At 40.6% G+C, this 19,758-nt stretch overlaps 1 protein-coding gene across 1 annotated transcript in view; it reads left to right on the top strand.

Annotated features, from left to right (window-relative positions):
* Positions 1 to 19,758, top strand: part of EGF (epidermal growth factor) — a 139,922-nt gene that overhangs the window by 96,042 nt on the left and 24,122 nt on the right. The window contains exons 15-20 of the mRNA XM_036764438.1: positions 987 to 1,112; positions 3,578 to 3,694; positions 4,997 to 5,122; positions 8,723 to 8,826; positions 11,632 to 11,792; positions 17,086 to 17,241. Of these exons, the coding sequence (XP_036620333.1) occupies positions 987 to 1,112; positions 3,578 to 3,694; positions 4,997 to 5,122; positions 8,723 to 8,826; positions 11,632 to 11,792; positions 17,086 to 17,241 (790 nt within the window). The remainder of the gene's footprint in view (positions 1 to 986; positions 1,113 to 3,577; positions 3,695 to 4,996; positions 5,123 to 8,722; positions 8,827 to 11,631; positions 11,793 to 17,085; positions 17,242 to 19,758) is intronic.

Here is a 19,758-nt window from a genome sequence, read left to right as displayed (position 1 = left end):
TGGAGGAGGGATGTGTGTGGGGAAGGGATTCTGTGTTGATGTTTTCCCATTTTTTTGTATGCCTTTCTAAAAAGCAGATTTTGCATGTCTTAGTTCACTGATTGATAATTGTGTTGCTCTAAGGAAGATTAGAGAATTTATTTTAAAATTTGAATCCTTTAATTTTTTCAATCCATACTTATCAAAGTAGAAATCGGCATACTGATGAACAGATGACTTAGTTTATCGATGAAGTCACCCTTTATACAATGCCAGTAATTGAATTTTTAGACTTTGTCTTAATTGTTTAGTTAGGAAATTTGTGTGCATTTTTCTGGGCATGGTTTGGGGGTGGGCAAGTGATAGAGGACTGTGAAGTCCCAGAATAAATCATATTAGGGGTGTCTAATTCCCCCACTTTTTGAAAAAAGGGAAATTTAGTTTAAAATGAATATCAAGGGTAGTCTTAAAGAAGAAAGGTTATAGTGGGGCATACTAAAGAATGTAAGTGAAAATGAAGAGAAGCAGTCCCTTTGTTTTGTTTGTGTGTGTGTTTGTGTTTGGAGGGGGGAGGGCCAGGCAATTGGGGTTAAGTGACTTGCCCAAGGTCACACGGCCAGTACAAGTCAAGTCTCTGAGGCTGGATTTGAACTCAGATCCTCCTGACTCCAGGGCCAGTGCTCTATTCACTGTGCTACCCTGCCCCCTTTGTTTTGGGGATGGGGTGTATGTGTTTGTGGGGGACAATTTATAGTCTGATGTTCAGTATAAAACTGTGGACATTCATTAGTAGTAGCTGGTTGTATAACCTACTTTATCCCAGCCTACTTCCACTGTGTGTTTGAAGAGACCCCAGAGCTACTGGCCCAGGGCTATTGTCCTAACTCCCTACAGGTACTCTGAGCAAGCTCTGAACTTGTAAGCAAAATTCTACTCTAAATACTAATAAGAGAAATGCTTTTCTTGCATAAAAATGATAAAGCATTCTACCTACTATTCTCCAACAGCCAGTGAGATGAATCTAAGCAATGATGCAACATCATTGGAGAATGGCTTGGGAAGAACACTGGAAGAAAACACCAGGGAGGAGCAACAGCCCAAACATGGACTAGTAGCTGAAATCGTGATTTCAGGTAGGAGCGATGAGGTCTTTCTCCTGCCTCTGGTCCACATAGATGATTTACTGATGCAGATAGACAATATGGTGGTTGGATGGTAAATGAAAAGAAAGAGCATTAGCCCTGGAAGCAGAGGACCTGGGTTCAAATTCTTGCTCTGTTACCTACTGCCTGTGTAACCCTGGGTAACTCTTCTAGGCTTCAATATCCTCACTATGAAAAAATGAGGGAATTGGAGCAGATGATCTCCAAGGTCCAAAAACTGAATTTTCCAACTACATTAACTTGATCCCCTATTTAAAATGAGGCTGTATCTGCACCAGTCCGGTGCTCCTGAACTTCTGAACTCAGATTCTTTTCTTCCCCTGACTTTTCTTTCTTTAGAAGGCAGGGCATGAACCTGACTCATTTTCAGCCCATGTGGGAGGTTATGGTCTTGAAAATTCTCCAGGAAGAAATTATGCTGAAAACAAAAGTGAAAAAAAAGGGTGAAGTCTGGGGTGTGATAATAGTGCCAACCACCCACATATGGATTCCCTAGTTTATTCTCTGCCATAATTTTGTTTGTCATCCTCTAATCCTTTGATGAGTGGGGAGAGAGACAGAGAGAGAGAGAGAGAGAGAGAGAGAGAGAGAGAGAGAGAGAAACACAATACTTGTAGCAGCTAGATGCTAATTGCCAAATATAAGCTGATGGGATTCACAAGGTATAAATATTGATAGGCTTCTTTTCCAGGTGACAGAGTAAGCACAGGAATACTGTGGGACTAGCCTGTTCCACATATTAAGTCAACCATTGCAAAAACTTAGAATTTTGTTCCATATTCTGCCCTTGGCCTACTAGACCACTGGGAACCTATCAAAACCATGGTTCTCAAAAAATTTTACTTTAAAGACTGCCCACCAGACTAGCTACCAAATTGGGGGTCTGGGCTACCGTCCTCACCTGCTCTGGGCTTCAAAACCATACTCTGTTGCTGTATCATCCTGAAACTCCCTCAGTGCCCAAAGCCTCCTCACCCTGGAACTGTCTACCAACCCTGCATCTGGCTCATTCTGGAATATCTCACCCCTCTTCCATTAGTGAGTTCCTTCTGAAGTCTCCATTTTATGGATGGTCTCAGTCCAGTCTGCTTTCATTTCTCTCCCAGACCCATTGGTGTTTTCTGAATTTCAAAACCATGTCTCCCAAACAGGGTATCTTCATTTCCACCCAACCCCCACCCACTTTTCAGCCTTTCTGCTCACCTGATTCTAATGTGTCATGGAACTCAAGGCCCTTTACTAGCCTCACTACCCTCTGGACATGCTCCAGTTTATCATTGTCCTTTTTAAACCATGGTGCCCCCAACAGAGGATTATAGAGTGAGAAAGGAACATCCAGCCCCCCTTGTTTTACAGACATGAAAACTGAGGCTCACAGAGGTTAGATGATTTGCTCAAAGTCTTAGTAGGCAGTACGTGGCTGAATCAGGATTCAAACTCAGCTCCTATGATTCCCAATTCATAATTCTTTCTACCGTGCTTCTTCTCAGGGGATCTGTTGTTACAGCCTCCCTGCATAGCTAGGCACAATTACATTTCTTCTTATCAGTAATAGAAGAGATGTTCTAATGCAGCTGGATTCCATAATCTACCATTCTGATGGCATGTTCTTGTTCCCAAAGTGAACTCCCATTTCAGAGAATCATTGTATAAGTGAGCTGTTCACAAATAACCCTCTTAGAATGTTGCTGCTGTCTGCTGCTCAAAGCCTTACTCTTGTCCCCGGAGGGAGCTGCATTTCCATGGAGTATGAAATGAGATGATCCCTTTGCAGTATTTAGCTTGCATGGTTTGTGACTGTAAAATGCCTTGAGGTTTGCAAGTCACTGCATAAATCTTGATAATGAATATGTACAGTGACATTCACATTCTAATTTCCTGTGTCATGGCGCATATGATTTCAGTAAATTGAGGATAACACTTTTTATGGTTGGATTTTTTTCCATGTTAGTACACAAACCTACTCATTATATTTTAAGCCTATTTGCCTTTTATTAGGAACATAAGAATTATATTGGTTCTGTCCTACTGCCATGCTGGTTGAGGATTGCCAACAGAATGTTGAAACTTTTGAAATCTGAGTCCATTTATTTTTGAAAGGATGCCAAGTTATAGTTGAAATTTTTTTTTTAAAAAACTGCTTTAAAAAGCACACAAATGTACTCACAGAGCTTCTTGGATACTAGATAGTTCTTTAAGCACCGATTTGATGAATTGCTTGTAAATAAATCAGAAACATATGCTCTACAATTCCCTTGACCCAGACAAAGCTTTTAAAAGTCATCAAAGTGCTTGTGGGGGAAAAATCCATTTGGGGTTTAGCCCTCCTTAGGGCTTGGGCAATCCTGAAGTATTTTGTAGGACCTAGAATATGAAAATTCATTTTCTCTTCAAAAACCCAGAAATACTCTGATAGTAGTTTTCTCTGTTTGCAGATGAGGATGACTGTGCCCCTGTGGACTGTGGTGTGAATGCTCAGTGCATTTCTGAGGGAAAGGATGCCCGATGTCAGTGCTTGGATGGATTCACCAGGAATGGAACTGTCTGCTCTGGTAATTACAAAGACTAAACATAAAGAGCTAGGAACATTAATATATCTTCTCTTTAGCTCTCACTGAATTAAAATCCTGCCTTCCCAAAATCTGTTGGAACCATCAGATTTAAGACATTTTCTTCATTATCAGATGAACAGAATGCAAGGCATAAATTATAGTAAAATATGAAAAGATGTGCAAGTATTTTGTCACTTATTCTAAAAGATTATTTTAGAATATGATTACATACAATTAGCTTTAACAAGAAGAAAAGTCAACAATTAGCTTTGGCAACGAAAGGGTAAATATAAACATAATTTTAAAATCATCTTTTCAGGCTCACCAAAAGCATTTATTTTTCAAGAGCTCAGGTGATCACAAATTACTGTTAGGCAGTAATTTGAGTTTTATTTGTTTCTAGCTTGCATTGGTAACCACAGAAGGTATATTGTCATTAACTGGGAAAAAAATCTGTGGAAGGGATTGACATAAGCACATGGAATATTGCATTTAGTACTAAAATTTGTTCATCTATATAAACTTCCTGAGAGCAGAAATTAACTTGTTTTATGTTTATATTATGGGCAGCTAGGTAGCATAGTGGATAGAGTGTCAGGCCTAGAGTCAGGAAGACCAGAATTCAAATCTGGCCTCAGACACTTACTAGCTGTGTGACCTTAGGCAAGCCATTTAATCCTGTTTGCCTCAGTTTCCTCAAGATGAGCTGGAGAAGAAAATGGTAATCCACTTTAGCATCTTTGTCAAGAAAAGTCCCAGTGGGGTGATGACGAATCAGACACAACTGGATGACTAAACAACAAAATCTTTGTATTACTAGTGAAGGCAGTGGGGTATAATGGAGGGTGTAAATCCCTCAGAACTCCAGGCAACTCTCTTTAACTCTTAGTTGCAGAGAAGGTGCTGACCTGTATTGAGAGGAGGAATTTCTTCACTAAGGACTTCCTGTGCCAGTGAAATCACAGGTTCCTATCATCAGTACTTTGCACATTTCACTGCATGTAATAGACACTTGTTGATGGTCATTGGATTGAAATGGGGATACCATAATAAGACTCATCAAGGATTTCCCTACACTAATGAGCCATCAGGTCTAGTCCTGATCTCTCTCTCTAACAGGACTCTTACCCAAGCAAATATTTGAGAACTGCATGCAGATTTGTCCTGAAGCTAGCTCTATGTCCAAGCTTAGGGATACAGCTTAGGATTGTGAATCGCTATATTTGCTCTTTTCACCACTTTGATCATTTACTCCAGGAAAGTCTCCATCATGCCTTACCTATTAAACTATTTTCCTTGTAGATATTGATGAATGTGAAATGGATAATGTGCTTTGCCAGCCAGAATCATCTGAGTGCATCAACACCGAGGGTGGCTATGTCTGCAAATGTTTGAACGGCTACAGTGGAGATGGTTTGGAATGTTATGGTAAGGAAGGAGGAGAATTTGTGGAACAAATAGTAGCAATCAAGGGGATGGCCCTGGTAGGGGGGTGAGCAAGGAAGACAAAATAATGACCGAAGTTGAATGTACCTCTGGATGAAAGAAGTGATCTCTGGGTGATAAATTTATGCTGACATCTCTCAGTTATCGGAAAAAAAGGAGATGGGGTTCTGCGTGTTAATATGCAGAGAATAGGATTCAAAAGGCAGCTGGCGTTCCTTTCAGATTCTTTTTTCTGAGGTTTGAGTGACATCAGTGACTTATCAATACACTCTGCCTTAGGCTGTCTGTGGATTTCTCCCTTTCCCACTGACACTTCATTTGGCAACTGGACTAGAGGGAAATTTGGAGCTGCTGGGGGTTTATTGGAAATTGTTGTGGTGCATATAAATGAGGAAGGGTGGGGCTCTGTGGGAAAACCCATCTTAGTGTTCTGGATCAGTTAAATAACTCTGAGGTTCAAGCTGCTGACATTTATGGGTGACCAGAGGACATACAGGCTCAGTAGAAAGCCCTTTTTATAACTGCTGTCTCTTCTGCCAGAATTTGGGTGTGGCCTGTATGTTTGTCAATTCATTTCATGACTTGTCTTACCATTCCACTTGTCAGTAGCTTTATCCTACAAGTGAAGACCTGCCCAGAGTCAGCCCTGTCAAAATGAAGTGTGTAGAGCTGTCCATGGGATTTCATTTCCTTCAGTCTCTTAGCTTCTATTTCCCTCCTTTTTTTTTTAAAGAGCTGTCCACAGTGAGGGACTGTTTTGACGATGAGAAACTGTGACATGAACGTCGGTCCTACAGTATGGACTGGCATCTCCCAGACATCGTGGGGGAAAGAAAGAATCATCAGCCCAACCACTAATTTTCCAGCTTAGGTTGGTTTAAATCAGACCCTTATCAGATTAATTCCCTGGGCACCACAGGCATATATAAATGCTCTTTTGAGCATCTATTTGGCGGGCAGTCAGGGAAATGTCATGGCTCTAATGAAATAGATCATAGATAATTTAAACAAACTGGGTTTCTATTTAATTTCCTTTGATGAAAAGGAAAGGGATCCTCTTTTGGCTGGTTACAACTCTACACTGCTCATCTCTAAGCCTTTTACTCAATAGGCTCTTTCCAGTGGTGGCCACACACATAACAGTGCCCTGTCTTACAGGACTAACCTCCAGTCTCTAAACAAACAAATAAATTGGCTTGCCCCTCTCTTTTTTTTTGGTTGAGATCACAGATTTAGACGTAGAAGGAGTCTTAGAGGCCATCTAGCTCAAACCTACTCCCATTTTGAGGATAAGGGATTGACGCTCCTGGAGGTTGTGACCCCGTCACAAAGTAAAAGCTTTAGCTGGGTGGCATTTGAACCCAAGTCTTTTGATTCCAGAACTAGTGCTTTTCCCATTGCATCATGCTGCATTCTAGCAGGCTCTTCTTTCTTTTGCCACCAAGAACACAACAACATCTTCTCCCAGTGCCTTAACAGATGATTTTTCACATGGGGAAAGTAAAGCCAGGAGACAGGAGGTCGGTAAAAGTGGTCAATTTGTGTCATTAGTTGAAGCAAGGACACAGAGGTAACCAATCAGACAGTTAACAAGCCTTTATGAAGGGCTTACTATGTTCCAGGCACAGAGAAAGGCAAAAAATATAGGCTCTGCCCTCAAGGAGCCTACAGTCTAGTTGGGAAAGACAACAAAATTATACACACAAACTATATACAGAATAAATGCGGGAAGGGAATAAACATTTATGTAGCACCTACTATGTGTTAGGCATTCCTCACAACAGCCCTGGGTAGGGTTATCTCCATTTTACAGCTGAGGATGTTGTTGTTCATTTGTTTCAGTCATGTCCTACTCTTCATGACCCCATTTGAGGTTTTCTTGGCAAAGATACTGGAGTAGTTTGCTATTTTCTTCTCCAGCTCATTTTACAGAAGAGGGAAACTGAGGCAAACAGTTTGACAAACTTCCTTGACTAGCTAGGAAGTGTCTGAGGTCAGATTTGAACTCAGGTCTTCCTGACTCCTGGTCTAGTGCTCTATCCTAGCCATTAGCTGAAGCCAACATCAGTCTATGTGTTAGGCAGGGAAGGCATGAATAGCTGAGAAAGGTCTCCAGTTGAAGAAGGCATGTTAGCTGAGTTTTGAAGGAAGCCAGGGGAGCCAGAAGGCAGAGGTGAGGAGGGAGAGCAATCTGAACTTGGGGGAAAAGCCAGTGCAAAGTCAGAGAGGGGGGAGATGAGCAGTTCTAAGGGATCTGAGTAATCTGAACGGATTGCTTAGAAGGGGAGTAAAGTGGAAGAAGAATCTAAAGATAGGGAGGGGCCAGAACATAAAGGACCTTAAGTAGGAACTTTCTTAGTGAAATCTGAATCAGCCCCTTCTAATTTTGGGAGCTAACCCTGGTCTGAGGGATAGAAGCCAGTATGGCCGCTTCTTTTCTGTTATTAGAAGCAAAAAATTAGGTCAGAAAAAGCAAGATGTGTGAGTACATACAAACATACATATTTAAGATTGGTCTAATTGTTAAAGGCAGTAGTTGAGGTATAGTGGACAGAGCCAGGGATAAGAAGGAATTATTAATATTTTCCATATTATTATATGGAAGAAGAGAGATCTGGGTTTGAGTGTTGCCTCTGACACATACTGGCTAGGGGGCTCTGGGCAAGTCAGCAGGTAATGATTTATGTTGATGAAGGGGGTTTCCTCACCACTGGAAAAAGCCTGTTGAGTTAAAGGCTTGGGGATGAGCAGGAACCTCAAAGCACAGAGATTTAACCAGCCAAAAGGGGATCCCTTTCTTTTTCATCAAAGGAACTTACAAGCCAATGAAATAATTTCAGTCCAAAAATCTTTCAACGAATAAATTACTTAGAGGCCAGATCCCTAGGCACTATGCCACATTATATTGGGAGAAGTGAAGCCTCAAACTATAGCTAATTTATTATTGTTTTTTTGTCTTTCGTTCTCGAAGAGGACCACCACATCAGGAAGGTGATGCCATGACTTGCAAGTGAATTGGATTACAGTGAGGGAGGGCTGTGCAAAGTCACCAGCCTCACTTTCCCCTCCAGAGCCATCTGGGTCCAGTGGCCAGATATAGATCAAGATGACTGGAGATGCCTCCCTGTCCTCCCACCATAGCTCATTTAGAAACCAATATGAAGGAAGAGATTCAGACTTTTAGAGGGCTAAGTAACTACCTAAACTCCTAGAAATTCACCTATAGATTGCATTTTTATCATTTCTCTCTTTTTCTCATCTCTCCGATAGAAAATCTTCATCTTCCCTCTTACCTGATAGGTAGCATAATGTCCAGAGTGCCCTTTGGACTTGAAGCCATTTCAGGCCAGGTGCCCTTGTTTTGAAGGGAAAGGCAGTAAATTCATACGGACTAGATTTGGATCTCTCTCTCCCACTCTTGACCTGGGTTTTGTTTTTGTGGTACCCTAAGTGTGTGTAATGATCAGTTCAATTCTAAAGGAGAGAGTAGGATCCCCTTTCAGAATGTTACATTTTTCTGTCTCCCTTTTCCTATATCCATATAATCTCTTTTCTTTCCCTTGATGTCTGCTTCTCTTGAAGACATTGATGAGCATGAAACGGGAGTGCACAAATGTGCAGAAAATGCCATCTGTAAAAATACAGAGGGAGGCTACACCTGTATCTGCTCTACTGGTGCACCTGGGGTCTGGATCTGTCTGTCCTGTTAAGTTAGTGGGTGGTCCGGAGAAGAGAAGCTACTTAACTTAGGGCAAACCTCATGAGTGATATTTCCACAGAGGGTTCCGGGAATTACTCAGCAATGTTAAGCTGCATTCTCTAGCTATTCTGCCTAAGTTGGTGCTGGGCTTGGAAGAATCAAATATTCCAAGTTGCCTTAATTTAATAGTGTCTGGAATGAATCTCTTTTATTACTTCGAAGTACTGCTAATCTCCTGATTTGTAATGTTTATGTCAGAGTCTGCTGGAGTTACTGCCCTCTACAATACCAGGCAGGTCAGGGGAATCCATCCGAGCTCCTAAGTATCCTTTAGCATGAGAGCTACTTTAATCCATTAAAAGAAATGGTCATTCCTAAACTTTCTTTTCCCTTTTACCTGAAATTGAATGTTTCTTTACTTGCATGATGGTTTCAATTCCATATTGTTTTTTCTTTCTTCCTTGCTGCTGGAAAATATTCAACCTTGGCTTTTTTTGTCTTTTCCCCCTAAAATAGCAATATAATTCATTCATTCATTCACTCACTCACCCACTCACTCATTCATTCATTCATATACTCATTCATGTACTCATTCATTCATTCATTCATTCACTCACTCACTCACTCACTCACTCATTCATTCAGTCACCCATCCATCTACTCACCTATTTACTCCACAAGCATTTATTAAGAACTTACTATATGCCAGGCACATTGATACATTCTGGGGTTACAAAGACAAAAACAAAACAGGTCCTGCCCTCAAGGAGCTTACATTCTTTTGAAAACAACATATAAATCTACATAGAACATTAAGTATGAAATATACACACAGCAGAGTTACAAAGCAATTAGGAAGTAGTTTTTTCGAGGAGTGTTCTAGCCATGGTGAGGGAAAGAACCAGGATAGGCTTCCTGTAGGAGGTTGCATTTGAAGGAAAATATCTCCAGAAACAGGAAACTTTCATTGGTCACACTTGACCTCCAGGTAACTCTGGACTCCACCTTGAGTGGTTCTGGAGAAAGAGAATTGAATCCTACAACTTCCTGCTTCTCTGCCTGCCTTGGTCCTCTAGCTGCCAAACTGCCAGCTTCCCAGGGTAGCAGGCAAGCTCTTACAGAAGAAAAATTGTGAATTCACTTCACTGCATCTCTGTGTTTCTAACACCTTACCATCTCACATAATCTCCTCTCCTTAGAGGTGATGAAAAGGTGTTGGCATTTCTAGTCACCTTGCAGAAATCTCAGCAAGATCCTCCAGCATTCCTTTCAACGTTGTGCCCTAATGCTTTTCCTTCTAAGAAGAGTGAAGTATGTAATAAAAGAAATTCATCAACATATCATTCTCTCATTATCCCAATGTTTCCTTTCTGTCAAAGCTGTTGCTGCTCTAACTTTATGGATTCCTGAGTAGTCTAAGTAGTTTTAAGAAGAAAGTTTGATGTGGGGGAAGGTAAGGACTTCTAGGAAACTGTAAGACAGCATGATACAATGGAAAGAGGGCAGGCTGTGGATCCAGAGGACCTGGGTTCAAATCCTTGCTCTTTCCCTTTTTGATTTTGCTAAGTCAGTCAGTCAATAAGCATTTATTTAATGCCTACTCTGTGCCAGGCACTGTGCTAAGAACTGGGGATACTAAGAAATACAAAAGTCCCTGCTCTCAAAGAGCTTATGGTCTAATTGGAGAGACAACATGCAAACAACTCTGGACAAAAAAGGTAAATACAAGAGAAATTGAAGGTACTCAATGGAAGGAAATCACTGGAATTAAACCAGATCAGGAAAGGCTTTCTGTAGAAGGTGGGATTTTAACTGGGGCTTGAAGAATGTCAGAGAAGCCAAGAAGAAGAGATGAGGAGGGGAGGCATTCTGGGAATGGGGGACAGCCAATGAAAATGCTAGGGGTCTAGAGATATAGTAACATGTCTGAGGAATAGCAAAGGAGACTAGTGTCATTGTATTTCAGATTGTGTGGAGGAGGGAGGGTGTTACATTAGCTTTCTGGGCCTTGTTTTCCTATAAAATGGGTGGTTCTAATTCTCCTATTCTATTGTAAAAGCTTTTAGCACAGTGCCTGGCACATAGAATTTCCTTCCTATAATGGGGTTGACCCAAAACGTTTCAGTGACTTTTTCAAAGAATTTATTTTCCTTGGCTTGTATGGGAACAACTACTATAGCTTGGGTCAAGTACTCTATGGATGTTTATTAAGCCAAGAATAAATACCAGTTTGGAGTGAGCCTTTTGAAGTTAGTTTTCGTTGGACATTAGTTATTCGGTGTTGCTTCTTAAGTAGATCTTTTTTTTTTTTTCAAATCGTGAAAGTCAAACGACCTGGTTTCAAAATCCAGATCTGTTCTTTGCTAGCTGTGTGACCTTGGACAAGTCATTTTAGGCTCTTTGGGTCTTAGTTTCCTCATCTCTACAATGAAAGGGGTCAACTAGATTATCTCAAAGGTTCCTTTCAATCCTAAATACTGGGATTCTTTGAGTTCAATGAAATGAAATTAACATGATGCTTTGGGAGCTGTCATCCCACTCTAATCTGCCTGTAGAATGCTCTGGGCCAAATAAAAGAGAAAGTGAAGAAAGGCATTGAGGGTCTGACTGAATCGTGATTGACATTAACTTTGGTAGTTGAAGGGTAAGGTTGGGTGGACAAGTGAAACTGTCATCACTGTTAACATTTCCACTGATATGAAAAAGAAATCACAAACTGTTTATGTAAATTAGACATATATAATTGTGCCAAGAATGACTGAATCATTTTTGAAAATATCAAGGTTTAAAGATGTTCTTGAAACATTGTCTTCCAGAATCTTTTCAGCCCAGGAATGATGCTTCCTCTCGCATGGGAAACAGGAGTTCAGAGTGTCCACCACCATATGACTCATTCTGCCTCCATGGAGGAGTATGTGTTTACATTTCAGAGCTAGAAAGCTATGCGTGCAAGTGAGTATGAACCTCTGTTAATTGTACATTTCTGAGGGAGCACATATGCAGCACTGAAGCAATATTATCCTCTAGGGAGTTTAAAAAAGCATTTTAACTGTCTCCAGGAGATCTGCTGCCATTTGAACTGGGGAAGTCTCCATTGAGATTAAGGTGTCCAGTCTAAGAGATCTGTGCTTTTCTTCAGATAACAGGCTATCAGCAGATCTTGGATTCCTTGCTCAGATTTGGGATCCTGGCTTCATAGAGGAATTCCTCAATACTGTGACCTTTCTTCCTGAAACATAATAAAGAGTAGCCAGTGGGTATTTCTAAGTTTTGCAAAGTTTACAGTTTCACAACTGGGTCATTTTGCCTCGAACCCCAATACTGAAAGTTTCTTCTTCCCTCTTCCCAATAAGTAATATTTAGATTTTCAAAGCTGGGTGTAGTTACTAGCTTTACTCCTGCTCCTTCTCTGGTCCCTCCCCATTCCCCAAGAGGATTTCAGTCCAGCTGTGCCTACAGAAATGTGTTGTCATTCAGACTCAAGCAAGTATGAACATGAACATTGGGTTCGAGGAAATGCTGGCAACTTGGCAAACATGCCAATTGCATTTACTTTTGAAAAACTATCCCTTTGTATCTTTACATATTTATTTTGAAATAAAAATCTAGCTCTGGGCCAAACTTGACTTTCATCTAACTGCCTGCTTTCAAGGCGCATGGGAGACAAGGCAAAAGGGGAGAGGGAGAGAGAGCTCAGCCTGGGACACGGGCTCCCTTGGGTCTCTGTAAAGTGATGATAGTACCAACCTCACATTGTTGCTCTGAAAAAATGCTATGAATACTTAGCTACTATATAAATGTGAGCTATTGTTCTTATAAACCTTAAAACTCAATTGCATGTCTTTGGGTCTTTGGTTCGTTCATGGATATGAGATCTCATCAACATGGGTCCTTTCTCTCCTGGTACATATTGCTACCGATTCATGCATTCTCATCCTGGGCAACTTTTATCTATACCACAGGTGGGGAACCTGTGGCCTCAAGGCCACACGTGGCCCTCTAGGTTCTCAAGTGCAGCCCTTTGACTGAATCCAAACTTCACAGAATAAATCCCCCTTAATAAAAGGATTTGTTTTGTAAAACTTGGACTCAGTCAAAAGGTTGCACCCAAGGACCTAGAAGGCCACATGTAGCCTCAAGGTTGCAGATTCCCCACTTCTGCTCTATACCGTACCAGACATCTTCCACAGGGGGCACTGCCCAGCATGTTGGGCCTTTTCTCTAGATCCATGATTCTCAACCTTTACAACTTTCGAAAGAGCTTCTGTTTCTGAAGATCATAGCTTTCTGTATTTACATTATTGGAAATTAAAGCATCTTAGTATTATTATGAAAATATTTTTAACCCTTAGAGGTACCTGGATCATACTAGTTTAGAATCACTGCTCCAAATATATTATAAATAGTTATATCTAAATATAGAATGGAGGGAGCTTAGTGGTACTGTGCTGGACCTAGAGTCAGGAAGACTTGAGTTCAAATTCAACATCAGATATTTACTAACTGTGTGACCTTGCCTAAGTCAATTCACTTCAGTCTGCCTCAGTTTCCTTGTCTGTAAAATAGAGATAATACTATCACCTCCCTCCCATGGTTGTTGTGAAGATGAAATGAAATATTTGTGAAGTGCTTTCCAAACCTTAAAGTGTTCTGTAAATCCTAGCTATCATTTTTATTTTAAAATTATGATAATTATTATATTGCTATTGTTTGACTATGAGGAGAGTGTTCATTTGTTTGAATACAAGGAGGGCGTCCTTTTGTTACTCTTCCCTCTAACCATATGAGTGGCTCACCTCCTTTTTCAGTTTCCCTGTCAATATCCCTTTCTCAACTCATGTAAAGATCAATCACATATAAATATTACATTGATTAACCTCTGTTTGCCTCAGTTTCCTCATCCCTAAAGTGGGGATAATAATAGCACCTACCTCCCTGGGTTATTATGAAGATCAAATGAAATAAAGAGTGTAAAGCACTATGTTCCTGGCACATAGTAAGCATTATATAAACATTAGCTATTGTTATTATTATTATTAATAATATCATCCTCATCATTACTTACTATCACATGTATCAGAGGAGAGGGAATAGCCCTGAATACTTGGTCTTTTACAAAGATAGGTCCTGAAGTACTTGAGGTGACAGTCTTATTGTATTATGTTAACTGTCAATGAATAGTCTCGTCCAGATCTTATTACTAGCAAGGCTATTTTTACAAATCTTCTGAAACTTTGTGAATGCTCCTGAATTTCACATGATGGGAATCTGACAATAATAGTGCTCAATCCTCATGCATGTTCCTGGAGATGAATGACTAATGTAGAATGCTGTTTCTCACGTTGATATTTATACTTCTGTCATTTTCTTTGAAATGAGTCTAAAACATAATTAAAATCATTATCAAGGCTTTGAGTACTACTAGGCAAAGCCTCATTAAGGCCTTCTTCATGATAAGACCTTTAGGATAACTGCATCCTGAAACGGATTCTGAGAGCTCAAACCAGTTCTGTTACACACTCCTGGGACATCTGAGAGCCTCCCAAATCTGTGTGGAGAGCCAGAAGTGTGGTCTAATGGCAGATAGTATCTTCTTACTGGTTGCCAAGCAATATATAGGAAGCAACAGTGCTCCTAGAGTACCTAGGACCCAAAGAATGCATAAACTCTCCAATAGTCATCTGTTTTTCCCCTCCTTGTTCTCACAGGAGGGAAGGATGTGGGAGGTCTTCTTAAAAAGGATTTCACAGACCCTGTGCACATCCTTCCAGCAGGTGCTTCCGTCTCATTTGCAAGGTCAATCAGAGAATTTTTAAGCTTAAAGGAGTTGTAGCTACCATCTGTCTAACCCTCCAGCATTAGACCTCAGTCCCAGAAAGGTTCAAATGACTTGCTTATAAGTTACTCAGCCAAATTAGCTATGTGGCTAGTTAGTTTTAGTGTTAGAATTAAAACAGAGATCTCTCAATTCCCAATCCAGTGTTTTTCCCATGACAACATGGCGCTTCTTCCCATATGCTGGTATAGGTGAACATTGAGCTTGATATCAGCTTGGCCTCTTCAGTTGGTCTGACCAATATCAGAGAGGAATATCGAGGAGCCAAGCAGAAGAATTCTGCAGGAATTTGGATTTAATCGATGTGAAACATGTCTGGAGTAACTGTTTTCTCTCATTGTTCTTGGATTTCTTTTTGATTGATATTAGTGGCCCAGGATCTACCGAAAGTGAATACTCTTAAATGTGAAAGTAACTAACAGCTCTGTAACTTTTAGGCAAGTCATTTAAATCTCTCTGGGCCTCAGGTCCAGCCCAAGGTAGTTAGATAGCTTGTAAACACGTAAGTTCTTAAAAGACAGGGACTGTTTCACTGTTTTTTATGTATCTCTAGTGCCCAATGCAACACTTGACCTGTTTTAGGTTCTTGATGAATGCCCACTGATCGACAGTATTTGGTTAGACGATAGAACACCATTAGCTTGATACTGAGTGTACGCTTATCCTTCGACATCCTGGGGTGGAGGGAGGGTTCAGGGGTGCAACGCCCCCACTATCTGCATAAAATTTTTTGGCCCTCTCTTTGTACCAGAGAAGAAGTCTGAATTATCATGGTATTAAAAGATAAAATATGTCGATATTATACAATACTATAAATATATTTTATGCATTTCTGAGTTTCTAAACTTTTTCTGTGTTGTCTCCTGGCCTTCACATGTCTTCTGTGGCATCTGCAAAACTCCCAACGTTTCCATTTAATTTCTTATGCTAACACGCAATATATTGAAATTGTGATGGGCAAAGTCATGATGTGGAAGGGAAAACTGTATATTCATGTCTGGGAATGGATGATAGAGAGCTTTTGACCAGTAGATGGCACCATTGTGTCATTAATGAAATTTAAGCACAAAGGAAGAAATTGACCATGCAATATTTTGGTAATATATTAATATATTTCACAAATGAAAATGTTCAGTGTGTGTGTGTGTGTATGTGTGTGTGTGTGTGTGTGTGTGTGTGTGTGTGTGAGAGAGAGAGAGAGAGAGAGAGAGAAGAGAAGAAAAGAGATGTCTTTTTTCTTTTCTTGCACTCATTTGTTTTCTTATTGGAGGCATTTGTCAGTCAGTCAATATATTTTTATTTTGTACCTACTTTTGGGAGGCCCTGTGCTAACCACTAGGGATATAAAGAAAAGCAAAAACACAATCCCTGACCTCAAGGAGCTTACATCCTAACCAGGAAGACAACATGGTAATAACTATGCATTTTGTTTTGCAATATATCTTGTATGCAACATACTCTACACACACACACACACACACACACACACACCACACACCACACACCCTGAGGCACACAGGGTAATTAGGACATAATCTCAGGAGGAAAGCACTAGCATTAAGGAAGACTGGTAAAAGCTTCTTGTAGAAAGTCAATTTGAACTAAATCTTGAAGGACGCTGGAGGAGGCAGGAGTTGGATAAGGAAAGGAAGAAAAATTTATTAAGCACTTATTATACAGGTTACAAATATGATCTCATTTGATCTCCATAACAGCCCTGGGAGTGAGGGGCTATTTTTATTGTTGTTGAGTTGTTTTAGTCATGTCTGATTCTTGGTGACCCTATTTGGGTATTATTTTTCCCTACTTTACAGCTGAGGGGAGTGAGGCAAATAGAGGTTACATGGTCAGATTTGAACTTGGGTCTTCCTAACTCCAGGCCCAGCACTCCATGCGCAGTAGCTACCATTATAACAAGGTATTTGTGTTCTGCATCCTCCACACCATTGTCATTATTCAGAGGCTCCACACAGATGGGGTTGGGGAGGGTTCCTTTGCAGTTCTTCCTTGACCTTATCCACTCTGCTGTTTCTTAGGTTGCAGGTAATGTGGGCTGGTTTTTATATGTGGCTTTTCAGGATTTTAGACTAACAGAACCTGATCCGTAATCAATGCCTTCTAGAGGTGGAATGCAAGTAATTCACTGTCAATCCCAGGGCAAACAGACAAAACCAAAAAGCCCTCACTGGGTTAGCCTGTAAATCTCAATGACCTTCCCTGATCCGCGATGGATTTCTAAGATGCCTTCGGAAAAGCTGAGGGTTGAAAACACAGGGGCTGAGGTTGGACTGTGACCAGATGTTGCTCCTGGATGCTTGAATGGTCAGGATGTAAACTGAGGGTGGAGGAGGGAGATAGCAGGGGGTGCCCTGGGGAGCTGTTATTTTTCTGGGCATGTGTGTGTTACAGATGCGTGGTTGGCTACGTGGGAGAGCGCTGTCAGCACCATGATCTGGAGTGGGGGGAGATGCGGCACATGACAATGACCAATCAGCAGAATATCACCGTGGCCGTTGTGGTGGTCTTGCTGCTCCTCCTGGCCGTGGGGGCCACTTACTACTTCAGGTGAAACTTTTATTCTATCACAAATTCAGAACAAATGCTTCGTCTCCTCTTCTACCCAAAGCAAACCACCTGTGCTCAACTGAAAGGCCATGAGTTGCAGAATTAGCTTTTTAATAACAAAACTTACTAGCTGTGTGACCCTGGGCAAGTCACTTGTCCTTTTTTGCCTCAGTTTCCTCATCTGGAGAAGGAAATGGCTAACCGCTCCAATATCTTTGCCAAGAAAACCTCAAATGGGGTCACAGAGAGTTGGACATGATTGAAAAATGACAACAACAACTGCAATGTATAGTTTTAGAGCATTGCTTGGATGAGCGCTGAGAGGCTGTGACTTGCCTAGGTCACATGATCAGTATGTATCAGAGACTGTACCCTGGTCTTCTTGATTTATAGCACAACTCTCTATCTATTACTAGGTTATACTGCATTCTTATCATCATCATCATCAAAAATTATTTTTTTTTGCAAGGCAATTGGGGTTAAGTGACTTGCACAGGGTCATATAGCTAGTAAGTGTTTGAGGCCAGATTTGAACTCAGGTCCTTCTGATTAGAGTAGGTGCTCTATCCACTGCACCACCCTTAAAATTATTCTTTAAGAATCCATCCTGCAGGCTTAATAGTTTTGGCCTCCATTCTCTGGGAACTTCAAAGACAAAGATAATTGCAAACTCATTTGCTTGGATTTTAAAAAACCCCACAATTGCATGAGTACAGAATGGGAGAGACAGGAGGTCCTACAAGTTCATTTAATAGATCACTCTAGAGGAGGGCAATTAGAATAATTAGGAGACTTAAACCCATACCTTAGAAGGATGGATTAAAAGAACTGGAATGTTAGCCTGGAGAAAGGAAGAGAAGAGAGAGGCAGGGTCGTGTTGGTAAATGTTTAAGAACTTTCCAAAAAAAATTTATTCATGATACACTTTAAATTTACTCTGCATTATTAACATTTTCTCCATCACCTTCTTAAGTCTAAAAAATCAACAAAACAATAAATCAAGCCCTGATTTATTGCATTTGCCAATTTCTTAGGTGTAAATGTTCGCACTGAAAATTTAACAATCGGCTTGAACCTAGGAGCTGGCTTCAGCACACCAGTGGAGGGAACAAGTAATTTATCAGATATTTGAAGGATGACCATTTGGAAGAAAAAAAATGTCTAAAGTTGTTTTTTCTTGGACCCAGGAGGCAAGACTAGGACCACAGTGGGGAAGCTTCTATAGGTTTAGCACATTAACCTGTCTACACTCTGAGAGAATGGCTCTGCTCTATTCTATGGATGTTGGCATAGAGCACAATCTGGCGGCCACTTCTTTGTAGACAGCCATCCCCAAAGGGGCTGGTACGTATGGTTAGGGCACTAACATCCTGGGGCATAGAATGGACATCCAGATATTACTGGACATCAACAACATCTTTTCTTAGTCTTACGTTCAGTTGCCTTTCTTAGGAAACAACATTGAACAGCTGAGATATTCATGACCCTTGGTGGTCAGAAAGAAAATAGATTATTTGCTATTACCTTTGTAGTTGCTGCCTCCTCCTTTCCATTCACCCCCGTCCAAAAAAAAAGGGTTTGGGAGACAGATTCCGGTCCATGGGCTTCTTAGTGTAATTAAGTTAGTCAGGGACTTTTCTTATTTAATGGGTGAAAGTATATTAAGCTATGGTCACGGTGCCACTACATTTCTCATGTTCTATTGACTATTTCAGAGCTCTGGATTTAAAGCTAATTGCAAATCAGTCTGTTTTCTTGACTTGGGATTTGAAAGCTAAAGCGGTTGAATGATGTATATAGGATAAATATACAAATAAAGACTTCTTCAGCCACCCTCACACATCCTGGACTTGTATTACCCTATTCCCAAAGGCACAAGTAGAGAGAGTACTGTTTAAGTAAAAGGTTAGCAAGCATATTTTTTTCCTTTTCTTTTTGTGAAATCTATCTCTGTCTCTGTCTTTGTCTCTGTCTCTGTCTGTCTCTGTCCCTCTGTCTCTATCTCTGTCTGTCTCTGTCTCTTCCTTTTTCTTTCTTCCTGTCTTTCAATAAGGGTCATTCTGAACTGATTTTCTGTACATTATCTAAAGGTTCTATTCAGTATAATCGCTCACTTCAACAACAAAATTTTCATTTTTAGGTTTGAATGGATTTGTACCACAGCCCTGACTACATCATTCATGTAAAACTAAAACTAGCAATTTAAGCTGCTCCTCCCCTCCCCCAACCCCCTTCTTCTACCATCACTGAAGCACCAAGATCAGCATTGACCTTGAAACTGCATTGTTTTTACTTTGCACATGTGAATCCACAGGACTATAGATCATAGGTCTAAAGCTGGAAGGTACCTTAAAAGTCATCTAGTTGAATCCCCCCATTTTACAGATAGGCAAACAGACCTGGGGACCTAGAGTGACTTGTCTAAGGTCATAGAGGTAGTAATTATCAGAGAAAGGATTTGAACCCAGGTTTTCTGACTTTAGAAACATGGCTTTTCCTATAGTGCTATGTGAATTC

The sequence above is a fragment of the Trichosurus vulpecula genome, chromosome 6 (assembly GCF_011100635.1).
Source record: "Trichosurus vulpecula isolate mTriVul1 chromosome 6, mTriVul1.pri, whole genome shotgun sequence".
NCBI classification, from domain to species: Eukaryota; Metazoa; Chordata; class Mammalia; order Diprotodontia; family Phalangeridae; genus Trichosurus; species Trichosurus vulpecula.
Note: the sequence above shows the minus strand (reverse complement) of the source record. Positions and strands in the feature narration are given on the sequence as shown.